Below are 13,463 nucleotides of genomic sequence, written 5' to 3'. Positions count from 1 at the left end.
AGGACACAACAGCACCGATTTTGGATGTCAATAGGTGGGAAGCAAACCTGCAACCCTCAGGTTTTTAGCACGGCCGCTCTACCCACTACGCCATGCCGCATAACACCTGCTTGTAATTTCGAGCCCAGTCAAAATCACATTGTTCCAACACGTAACGTTCAAAATCTGACATTTACTGTGATCCTTTACTTCATTGAGGCACCCACTTTTTCTTCCAACACATCAAATTGATGCACCATAATTTTTCTCATTCCTTTAAGGCCTACTGAAGCCCACTACTACCCACCACGCAGTCTGATAGTTTATATATCAATGATGAAATATTAACATTGCAACACATGCCAATACGGCCTTTTTAGTTTACTCAATTGCAATTTAAAATTTCCCAGGACTTTTTTCTTGAAAACGTCGCGTATTGATGACGTGTGCGCTTGACGTCACAGGCTGTTAGGAATATGAGCGCTGCGCACACACACAGCTAAAAGTCATCTGCTTTAACGGCATAATTACACAGTATTTTGGAGATCTGTGTTGCTGAATCCTTTGCAATTTGTTCAATTAATATTGGAGAAGTCAAAGTAGAAAGATGGAGTTGGGAAGCTTTAGCCTTTAGCCACACAAACACACGGTGATTCCTTGTTTAAAATTCACGGAGGTGAAACTTTACTATGGATCAGAGCGGACATGGATCCCAACCGAAAGTCAACCAGCGGGTTTCAGTAAGAAAATTGTGGTAAAATTTGCTTCTTACCGGATATCAGCTGAGCTTGTGCCGTCCACAAAGCTGCCATCGACATCCCGCATGAGACACTGCGCATCAACACACCCGTGGAGACACACCTCCGACTATCAGGTACTGTTAAACTCACTAAAACACTAGCAACACAATAGAAAGATAAGGGATTTCCCAGAATTGTCCAAGCAAATGTCTCTAAAAACATATGAATCCGTCTCAATGCAATCGCGTTTTTTTTTTTTTTTTTTTTTTCTTCTAGTCCGTCGCTATCAATATCTTCAAACACGAATCTTTCATCCTCGCTCAAATTAATGGGGAAATTGTCATTTTCTCGGTCCGAATAGCTATTTTTGTTGGAGGCTCCCATCAAAAACAATGTGAATATGTGAGGAGCCATCAACATGTGACGTCATCGTCTGCGACTTCCGGTAGATGCAGGGGTTGTTTTCTCTTAGCACCGAAAGTTACAAACTTTATCGTGGATGTTCTCTAAGTCCTTTCAGCAAAAATATGGCAATATCGCGAAATGATCAAGTATGACACATAAAATGGACCTGCTATCCCCGTTTGAATAAGAAAATATCATTTCAGTAGGCCTTTAATATGTTTTCTGATTCCTTAAGTATTTCATGTTGTGTTATTTCATTCAAACGGTCATTCAACTTGCTCCCCATATCAGTGAGCTTGTCTACCATTTTGTTGAACATCATTATTTTCTCTGAGGTCCACATTGAGAGGAGCCAGATGAAGTGGCTGGGGCATCGGGTTAGCATGCCCAACGGACGCCTCCATCGAGAGGTATTCAGGGCACGTCCAACCAGTAGGAGGTCACAGGGAAGACCCAGGACACGTTGGAGAGACTATCTCTCCCAGATGACCTGGGAAAGCCTTGTAATCAGGGGCAGCATGGCGTAGTAGGGTAGGGCGGCCGTGCCAGAAACCTGAGGGTTGCAGGTTTGCTCCCCGCCTATTGACATCCAAGTCACTGCCGTTGTGTCCTTGGGCAGGACACTTTCCCCTTGCCCCCGGTGCCGCTCACACTGGTGAATGAATGATGAATGAATGATAGGTGGTGGTCGGAGGGGCCGTAGGCGCAAACTGACAGCCACGCTTCTGTCAGTCTACCCCAGGGCAGCTGTGGCTACAGCTGTATCTTACCACCACCAGGTGAAAATTAATGATGGGTTCCCACTTCTCTGTGAGCGCTTTGAGTATCTAATAATAAAAAAGCGCGATATAAATTTAATCCATAATTATTATTAATCATAGCCGCGGAAAGAGAAGAGAGAAGTCTACGCTTCTCTCCTTAAGTTGCTGTCTCAACACCTCAACCACGGATAAGCGGAAAAAGACGGATGGATGGATGGATGGATGTAATATTATTACTTCTCTGAGATTACCTGGTTGCTGGATCTTTTCTATGTCCTTTTTTATGCATGCAAACTGTCTTCTAGCAATTGTCGACTTTCATAACTCGTTTAGGAATTAGCTGAAATGCTGTTAGCAAACAATCTGTACTTTTAGTGGGGATCTGTGTTCAGGAGAACTGCCAAAATTGTAAAAAAATTGGAAAACGGTGCAAAATTATTTTTTCAGTCGGTTCACACAGGAAGTGATCTAATTTATAAAAACAATACATGCCCAATAAAGCCAAGGGTTGTGAATTCATATGCAAGGCAATGTCGAATAAACAAAGTAAACTACACATAAAAATACTCAGATCTCTGGGGTCTTCCAGTATTTTAGCATATCTAGTCTTACTATTACAACCGTGCAGTGAGATAAACTCAGGTGAACCTGACCGACTGCAAATTAAGTAAAAAACATAAATACATCCTTCCCCATACTGAAACATGATCCTAACCACGCTACCCAGAGCCAATTTGTCCCGTTTTTACAGTAATGTTTGCACTGATAACCACACAAGAAGGCTTTGGTGAGCTACAGAAAACAGGCTTTGCTGGGTTAATGACAGATTAGAAAAACATTACCCTCCTCTGTGTGGCCCGTAAACCTCTCTCTCACTTATTACCATAATTTTTTATTGCCTGACCAGATCACTGTGATGATTAACACCCCACCCTTTGCACCAATAGACAAGTAAAATTTTAGCTGCATTCGTAATTAGTGACCAATGTTTTATAGAAATAACAATTGCTATCTATACAACCATAGGTAGGTATACAGTGACTATTCTAATTTATAGCAAATTTGTTATTTTTATTATCTCTTGAAAATTATAGTGTATTAAAATTTTTGCTGAAATTTTAACTTTTGCCAGAAACTTGCACATATATGTAGGACTTGTTTAAAATACAGTATTCCCTCGACTTTTACAGTACTAATGTCCCAGAATTTCCCGTGGTAGGTACATTTTCTGTTAATTTCATTATTTTTCATCTATATCATATGCATTCAACATTATTATAAGCCTGGACACAGGGTGCTTTAAGAGCATAAACTGAATGATTTCAATTAGGGCTGTCAAAGTTAAGGCGATAATACGTTGACAATAGCGGCACACAATTTTTAATGGACGATTAACGCGAACACTTCCTTTTCGACACTCGGGCGTGCCGTAGCGGGGGAACCTGGCTGCAGTTCGCTTGCTACTGATGAGCCACAGGCCAGCAGAAATGGACGAAGGAAAGGCTACCGTATGGAAATATCAGGTTCAAAGCCATCCATCCATCCATCCATTTTCTACCACTTATTCCCTTTGGGGTCCCGGGGGGCGCTGGTGCCTATCTCAGCTACAATTGGGCGGAAGGCAGTGTACACCCTGGACAAGTCGCCACCTCATCGCGGGGCCAACCCAGATAGACAGACCACATTCATACTCACATTCACACACTAGGGCCAATTTAGTGTTGCCAATCAACCTATCCCCAGGTGCATGTCTTTGGAAGTGGGAGAAAGCCGGAGTACCCGGAGGGAACCCACGCATTCACGGGGAGGACATGCAAACTCCACACAGAAAGATCCCGAGCCCGGGATTGAACCCTGACTACTCAGGATCTTCGTATTGTGAGGCAGACGCACTTCCCTGTCGGCGTAGTGTGTTACTGATGGTAACCTTTGTTACTTTGGTCCCAGTTTTCTGCAGGTCATTCACTAGGTCCCCCCGTGGAATCAAATCCTGCAGTGCCAGACATGTCCCCTGCTTAAGGCAGTGCATGTCCAGGCCCGTCTGAAGTTTGCCAGAGAGCACATGGATGATACAGCAGAGGATTGGGAGAATGTCATGTGGTCAGATGAAACCAAAATAGAACTTTTTGGTATAAACTCAACTCGTCGTGTTTGGGGGAAGAAGAATACCGAGTTGCATCCCAAGAACACCATATCTACGGTGAAGCATGGGGGTGGAAACATCATGATTCGGGGCTGTTTTTCTGCTAAGGGGACAGGACGACTGATCCGTGTTAAGGAGAGAATGAATGGGGCCATGTATCGTGAGATTTTGAGCCAAAACCTCCTTCCATCAGTTAGAGCTTTGAAGATGAAACGTGGCTGGGTCTTCCAGCATGACAATGATCCCAAACACACCGCCCGGGCGACAAAGTAGTGGCTCCGTAAGAAGCATTTGAAAGTCCTGGAGTGGCCTAGCCACTCTCCAGACCTCAACCCCATAGAAAATCTGTGGAGGGAGTTGAAAGTCTGTGTTGTTCGGCGACAGCCCCAAAACATCACTGCTCTCGAGAAGATCTGCAAAGAGGAATGGGCCAAAATGACAGCTACAGCGTGTGCAAACCTGGTAAAGACCTATAGTAATTAATTGACCTCTGTTATTGCTAACAAAGGTTATTTTACAAAGTATTGAGTAGAATTTTTGTTATTGACCAAATACTTATTTTCCATCATAATTTACAAATAAATTATTTAAAACTCCTACAATGTGAATTCCTGGAATTTTTTTTCACATTCTGTCTCTCACAGTTGAAGTGTATCTATGATGAAAATTACAGACCTCTGTCATCATTTTAAGTGGGAGAACTTGCGATGGCTGACTAAATCCTTTTTTGCCTCACTGTACAGTTGTGAAGAACATAATGTCGTGGCTGTCTTGAGTTCCCAATAATTTCTACAACTACTATTTTATTGTGATATAGTGAGTGGAGCACATACTTGTTGGTCAAAAAAAAGCATTCATGAAGTTTGGTTCTTTTATGAATTTACAATGGGTCTTCTGATGATGGCGCCGCTGTAGTGGCTGCTCTTGGCAGGAGCTCTGTGCTCTTGTGTCATCCTTTTGTGTTTCCCCCTTGTTTTCATGTGTTATATATATATATATGTGTGTATATATATATATACACATATATATACATATATATATATATATATATACATATATATGTATATATATATATATATATACATATATATGTATATATATATATATATACATATATATATATGTGTTTATATATACATATATATACATATATACATATATATATACATATATATATATATATATATATATATATATATATATATATGTATATATATATACACATATATATATATACACACATATATATATGTATATATATATACACACATATATATATGTATATATATATATATACATATATATATATATATATATACATATACATATATATATATATATATATATATATATATATATATATATAATATATATATATAATTTTTTTTTTTTTTGGGTTCTGTGTGACAAGGGGTGGCACTTTTGTGACCTCTGCAGTGCTTTTGGCCATGCTCTCTCCACCCCAGCAGATGACAGCGTGGAACCCCGCAGAGGACATCACAGTGTATATGTTTCTTTTACTTGTTATTCATAGCTTTATGTAGAAGTGGCTGGTTGCATCAGCTCCACTACTTTAATGTTGTTCATGTCCTTTATGTTCTTTGATGTTTGATGTTTCCCTCTTCCACACATGTAAGAGGGATGTGTACTATGGCTATGAGTTGTTGTTTTTCTCTTGGCCTCAGTCTGGACCCCCTCTCCAGGGACCCAGGCTTAGACCGATTTTTTATTTATTTTTTTATTTTAATCTTTTATTTTTTTATCCCATTCCCCCCACTTTTTTACCTGTATCTCACCTCTTTAGTAAGGGCCGCCGCAAGTTGGCAGACCCGTCAGCGATCCTGTTCTCTCTCCCTGTAATGTTTGTCTGATCTTAAATGGGATTGTGCTGAAAATTTTAATTTCCCCTTGGGGATTAATAAAGTATGTCTGATTCTGATTCTGAAAATGTGACCAAATCTGCAGGGTCAAAAGTATACATACAGCAATGTTAATATTTGGTTACATGTCCCTTGGCAAGTTTCACTGCAATAAGGCGCTTTTGGTAGCCATCCACAAGCTTCTGGCAAGCTTCTAGTTTAATTTTTGACCACTCCTCTCGACAAAATTGGTGCAATTCAGCTAAATTTGTTGGTTTTCTGACATGGACTTTTTTCTTATGCATTGTCCACATGTTTAAGTCAAGACTTTGGGAAGGCCATTATAAAACTTTGATTCTATTCCATTCCTTTACCACTTTTGACTTGTGTTTGCGGTCATTGTCCTATTGGAACTCCCAACGGCGCCCAAGACCCAACCTCTGGGCTGATGATTTTAGGTTGTCCTTAAGAATTTGGAGGTAATCCTCCTTTTTCATTGTCCCATTTAAAGCACCAGTTCCATTGGCAGCAAAACAGGCCAAAAGCATAATACTGCCACCACCATGCTTAACAGTAGGATGTAGTTCCTGCAATTCAAGACCTCACTTTTTCTCCTCGAAACATATTACTGGGTATTGTGGCCAAACAGCTACATTTTTGTTTCATCTGACATCACATGGACCAATATAAGACCTTCTGGAGGAAAGTTCTGTGGTCAGATGAAACAAAAATTGAGCTGTTCGGCCCCAACACCCAGCAATATGTTTGGAGGAGAAAAGGTGAGGCCTTTAATCCCAGGAGCACTAATCCTACCGTCAAGCATGGTGCTGATAGTATTGTTCTAAGCCTGTTTTGGTGCCAATGGAACTGGTGCTTTACAGAGAGTAAATGGGACAATGAAAAAAGAGCATTACCTCCAAATTCTTCAGGACAACCTAAAATTATCAGTCCGGAGTTTGGGTCTTAGGCACAGTTGGGTCTTCCAACAGGACAATGACCACAAACACACGTCAAAAGTGGTAAAGGAATGGCTAAATCGGGCTAGATTTAAGGTTCTAGAATGGCCTTCCCAAAGTCCTGACTTAGATGTCTGGACAATGCTGAAGAAAAAAGTCCATGTCAGAAAACCAACAAATTTAGCTGAACTGCACCAATAGGGGTGGTCAAAAATTCATACAGAATCTTGTGGATGGCTACCAAAAGCGCCTTATTGCAGTGAAACTTGCCAAGGGACATGTAACCAAATATTAACATTGCTGTATTTATACTTTTGACCCAGTAGGTTTGGTCACATTTTCAGTAGACCCATAATGAATGCATAAAATAATCAAACTTCATGGATGTTTTTTGTGACAAACAAGTATGTTTTCCAATCACTCTATGACAAAAAAATAAGGGTTGTAGAAATTACTGGAAACTCAAGACAGTCATGACATTATGTTCTTTACTATGTTCTTTACAAGTGTATGTAAACTTTTGACCACGACTGTACATATACAGTAGGTGATTTTATATCCGATAACCCCTATCACAAGATAGTATTTTTTTATTAAACACTCGAAATGAATGCCAGTTCTGCTTATCATTTCTCCTTTTATAATTATACATTTTCTTCATTTTAATTATGAAATAAGAAAATAAAAAAAAACATTAAAAAAATAATTTTTTCAACAGTGTATATTTGGGCCAAGTCTCTGCATAGGAACTGAAAATCTGTAATTTCTCGATGTCTGCAGGAAAACTGGTCATAGCTGTTTGATGTGTTTTTCTTTCATTACTTTGTGGTTTTGAGGTATAGTTCATACTTACGACTTTTAACACTCTGTCTGTACAGTTCTTCATGTCATGTCTTCAAGTGATCAAAAAGAATAGACGTGTTCAAGTTTCTAGCGACAACTTGTTGGTAGCATGTTTTGCAAATTATCGATCTTCGTTCGTGGTCTGAATTTAATAACATAAACCAAATCCAAATAAAGAAGCGTCTCTTCCTTCTATTTGGAACAAATTTGTTTTCTGTTTTTTTTACTTGGCTTTCGTTGTGTCCTTTCGTCTCTGCTAGTAGCAAGCTGCTACGTTTTTGACATCCGCACTCCTGCCGGCTCTTTCCGCAAAGTTCTTTTAAGTGACTAAAGAAAGCAACACCAAAGTAACAATTTTGCTTTACTTACATAACCCGCAGCCCAGAAGTTAAAACGACGATATAAACAATAGAGGATTATATTGCACGATATATCGTATCACGATATATATCATTATAGCGGACAGCACTACTCTGTACTGAACTGAAGGTTCTGTAACAAAAATACAATTACAACGCAATGTACCATTACACCCAAATTATTCATCCACATACATAAAATAAAATACAGGTAGAATAAACACCCTTAAACCTCTACCAACTAAACACTGCACTGTATATTTTCAATGGCTCTTTATACACTGCACACCAAATCCAATGCAGCCCTAGAGTGATACAGATGTGATATTTTTTTACCAGAGTTCTTAAAATCTGAACTTTTTAAGTTCAGGTCACATCACGAGGTAGTTCAAATACGATCAGGATCGGAATTTTTAAAATGTGACGTAAGTCTAAACGGCAATGCAACCTGAATGTGACCCGTATGTGACTTTATTCGTCAACTTTGGGTGAGCTACATCATTTGTGTGCATGAGGAAAGATACAGCCAGCAAGCGGAACTGGATACGTCATCACAACATCCGATTTCGGCAAGCAAAATTCGACGGACGAATTTTCGGTGCATTAGTAGTCAATAGTGCGCAAATAATATGCTATGAATATATATTTGGATTCTGATGAAATAGCGACCTGAAGGACCGGAATTGACGCTCTGGCGTAATTGCTTTCATATTAATAAGTACATTGTGTAAGTTGTTTGTGTAAGTGAGTTAAATAAAGCTAACGTAGATCAACGTTGATGTCCGTGTTGCCTCTACTCAACAGGCATTAGATAAGAACTCTCCCAAATATGACACTATCCATTCATACATTATTTTCCTTTAATTTATTTGCACATAAGAAACACTATTTTTTAAGGTTTGGCAATTTTTATTTTACTTTGTAGTAGTAGTAGTAACTTCCTTGTTCATTTACGGAATCCGGTCAACTTCCTTTGTTTTCACTTTATCAAACGGCGCATGCAAGTGACGTCGAAGTCACATTGGGGCCACATTCTCCCGTCCAAAGGCAAAACCCAGTAACTCAATTTTTGTCAAAACTGAGCTGATATGAATTTTGGAGTTCCTAGGTGATATGCTTTACATTAATGTATGCGATATTGTAATTTGTTCCGTAAGTAAGCTGTTACGCGCATGGCAGGACCTAGCAACTACCACATAACCGTGTAGATACAACAGAAAAACCTAGTATCTCAAGGGACCAATCGAAGCTTCTTTGTTAGTCGCCTTATTGTCTTTAATGAGACATTTCCACGAATGGGGGCCGACGGTCAACCTGATTATGTGATATTATGGCACGAGGGGATATTTGGAAGATTGGCCCAGGACGTTGCAAAAACATTCATTAAATGTATTGTTCTTGATTCTTCCCCTTGCATACTCTTTTGGGCAGATAACTGTGGAGGTCAAAATAAAAACTGGACGCTGTACACGGCTCTTGCTCAATGTGCAAACGCAGAATGGGGCCCACCCGAGATTGTGATAAAATATCTGGAGAAAGGGCACACGTTCATGAGAGCAGATTCAATCCATGGCTCATTCGGCAAGAAAATGAAAGCTCAAGAAAACATGTATACGTTTGATGACTTTGTAAATCTTTGTAAGACAGCATCAAGATAGATTGGTTTTCCTTTGTTTTCTCAAAATCAGCTAGAAGTGAGTTACTAGGTTTTGCCTTTGGACGGGAGACATGGGGGCTTGTACGCGTTTACACTGGAGTCTGGTAAACAGTCAGCTGATTTTAAAAAAATTCTAATTTGGGCCACACTCAGTGGCCTAGTGGTTAGAGTGTCCCCCTGAGATCGGTAGGTTTGGAGTTCAAACCCCGGCCGAGTCATACCAAAGACTTTAAAAAATGGGATCCATTACCTCCCTGCTTGGCACTCAGCATCAAGGGTTGGAATTGGGGGTTAAATTACCATAAATGATTACCGGGCGCGGCACCGCTGCTGCCCACTGCTCCCCTCACTTCCCAGGGGATGGGTCAATTGCAGAGGACAAATTTCACCATACCTAGTGTGTGTGTGACAACCATTGGTACTTTATAACTTTATATATATTATATATATGTATATACATATATATATATATATATATGTATATACGTATATATATATATATATATATATATATATATATATATATTATATATATATATATATATATATACACACACAAACTCACACATATATATAAACAAATTAAGTCAGGAAAAAAACAGAGGCTATATCATCCCTACAAGCCTGTTTCACGGATTTCCCTGCTCGTCAGGGGATTTTATATGGTTTATAAAATCCCCTGACGAGCAGGACAACCTGCGAAACAGGCTTGTAGGGATGATAAAGCCTGTGTTTTTTCCTGACCTAACGTATATTCCGCTGTACCCGGTATGGAGCACTGTATATATATATATATATATATAGAGTTATATATGCATTTTTTTGCATTTTTTTTAAATTGACATTGTTTTATCGGCCCAGCCCTAGTAGGAAGTTGTGGCACCAAGCCAGAAAGTTGGTCAAACTTTGAAAATCCACATGCTACCAACTTCATTCTGCATGGCTCTCAAAAGGAACACAGCATAAAACTCACACAAGATTATTCTGGATTTAACAGCTCAAAAAGAGCACAAGTTCTGAAAGATACAACCATCCCATCAGTCGGCATCCCAGTTCGAGCGGACATTGTCTGTCACTGTTTTTATGTTCTTATTGAAACGTAAAGCAATAATGCTTTATAACAATGCTCCAAGATTTTTGAAGTCTGCGTTAGAAAATGGATGGATGGACGCCACGATTACCCCCATTTGAGAACCACTGCTTCAACATTTTTACACCGAAAAGGGAATAAGCGGTAGAAAATGGACGGATGGATGGATGGATTAATACTCTGACTGATTTGAACGTCTCCAGGTTACTGTTGTTTTTGTAGCAGCGCCCAGCCCGTGTTTATCAGAGTTGACATCAACTGGAGACGCTGACGTCATAAAATGCCACCAGGTGAACCCATAGACACGGAACGTCTTCGGCATTGTGTCTTTGATGGTTTTTAAAAGGGGTACTACGCTTCATAAGTAGTACCTCGTCTGCGTTTGGTGCAGGAAATGGTGCATGACTTTGAACAAAAACAACTGAGATTTCTTCACAGACAACCTCCCCAACTAAGTACACTCAAAGGTCATGCTAGGTATTCAGAATTTCTAAATAAAAACGAAACTGGGATGCATCGCCGTACCTGTCCGTACACCTTCGGCATGGTGGATTTACTGCTGCTCCGGCGGCTTCGATGTGGCGGAGGGGCGCCGTAGTCCGACCCGCCTTCAGCAGCACCAATAGCGGCCAGTCGGAGCGCAGGAGCCGCGTTGCCTCCTCGATCCGCGTCTGCTAAATCCATATTTGCGTCTATGGTAAAATATCCTTTTTGTTGTGGCGGTACGTCGCGCTCCCCATGGTGAAGGTGAAGCGTCGACGAATGTATTCCCCCAAGCCAGAATAAAACGAGGTACAGCGAACACTGCGGAGGATACATCATCCTGCCTGCTGGTGGCAACGCCATGTTTGTGTATGTTTGGTCTGTGGGGAGGAACGATACCAGTACCAATGGTATCGACACCAAGTCTACTGCTCAGTATCGGTCCGATACTGGCGAGATAAGAGCGATATTTTTAGTTCAGGTTATTTTCACATATATGTGTTTTTTAGGGATGTGGGGGAAAATCAATTTGAATACATTGTGCGATTCAGAATCGATTCTCATTTTTTAAAAATTTATTTTTATTTGTATTTATTTATTTTTTAATCAATCCAACAAACCTCTACACAGCAATACCATAACAATGCAATCCAATTCCAAAACCAAACCTGACTCAGCAACACTCAGAACTGCAATAAACAGAGCAATTGAAAGGAGACAAACACGACACAGAACAAACCAAAAGTAGTGAAACAAAAATGAATATTATCAACAACAGTATAAATATTAGTTCTAATTTCAGCATAGCAGTGATTAAAAATCCCTCACTTACATTATCATTAGACATTTATAAAAAAAAAAAAAAGAGAACAATAGTGTCACAGTGGCTTACACTTGCATCACATCTCATAAGCTTGACAACACACTGTTTTCAATGTTTTCACAAAGATAAAATAAGTCGTATTTTTGGTTCGTTTTATAGTTAAAACATTATTGCAATCAGTTGATAAAACATTGTCCTTTACAATTATAAAAGCTTATTTTTTTACTTAATCTACTACTCTGCTTGCGTGTCAACAGACTGGGGTAGATCCTGCTGAAATCCTATGTATTGAATAAATACAGAATCGTTTTAAATCGGAAAAATATTGTTTTTGAATCGAGAATCGAATCGAAAAATCGATATATTATCGAATCGTGACCCCAAGAATCGATATTGAATCAAATCGTGGGACACCCAAAGATTCACAGCCCTAATGATTTTGTTGTTGAGGTTCATATTGTCGCATTGTATGTTTGTTTACTGTTTCGAACTCAGGAAATAAATTATTGGTCACAGGAGGGCTTCAAGGACAAGAAGGCAAAGGATTTGACTGACAGTTGTTTTAGTTTTTGTTAAAAAAAAACTATATGTATTTATGTAATTATGTTGTTGATCTGATTACACTGTCCAATGTTGTTGTATTTGTATACTGTCAATTTGTTCATAAGTATGTGTGTTGATACATACATTTTTTGAGAGAACTTATGATTTTTGTCATAATTTTAGCAACTAAAATTCCGATTATTATTATAATATTGCCAACATTTAAAGTGTTCTTATAAAATTGTGACTTTTGTCGAGTAAAATTCTGACTTTTTATAAAATTGCCAACATTTGAAGCTGTTCTTTTAAAATTGCGACTGTTATTTAGTAAAATTCCAACTTTTGTCATGATATTGCAGAAATGTGTAGTTTTTCCTGTAAAATGTTGAGTTGCGTTGAGTAAAAGTAAAACTTTTATTTTTAAGTTTTTCTTTTGAAATTGTGACCTTTTTCTTGTGAAATTCCGACTCATTTTTCACAAGCTTTTTTATATTTGCGTAGTATGTATATAATATTAATGTTGTAAATACAAATCTTTATACATCTAGAAACGCTGGTCCTTTAGGCATTTTTCAGAGGTCTCAAAAAGGTAACAAATAAAAGAATATACGTGTGTGTGTGTGTGTGCGTGCGTGCGTGCGTGCGTGCTTGTGTGTGCTGTGCGCGTGCGTGCGTGCGTTTGATTGATTGATTGAACATAACGCAAACAACACTTACTGGACAAGGGTAGCAATGACTTTGGCATGAAAAAACTGGCATGGACACAGCATGAAAAGAAACACCATGACGCCAGGACGCCCAACATAAAATGACAAGCTTAAA

General features: G+C 39.1%; 1 protein-coding gene across 1 annotated transcript in view; it reads right to left on the bottom strand.

Moving 5' to 3' along the window:
- sorl1 (sortilin-related receptor, L(DLR class) A repeats containing) overlaps positions 1-11,650 on the bottom strand; it is a 150,950-nt gene extending 139,300 nt beyond the window's left edge. The window contains exon 1 of the mRNA XM_061918791.1: positions 11,318-11,650. Coding sequence (XP_061774775.1) covers positions 11,318-11,638 — 321 coding nt within the window. The 5' untranslated portion in view covers positions 11,639-11,650. The remainder of the gene's footprint in view (positions 1-11,317) is intronic.
- Between the last annotated feature and the right edge of the window lie 1,813 nt (positions 11,651-13,463).

This window comes from Nerophis ophidion, linkage group LG13 (genome assembly GCF_033978795.1).
Source record: "Nerophis ophidion isolate RoL-2023_Sa linkage group LG13, RoL_Noph_v1.0, whole genome shotgun sequence".
NCBI classification, from domain to species: Eukaryota; Metazoa; Chordata; class Actinopteri; order Syngnathiformes; family Syngnathidae; genus Nerophis; species Nerophis ophidion.
The sequence above is the reverse complement of the archived record's forward strand: the minus strand, read 5'-3'. Positions and strand labels throughout refer to the sequence as shown.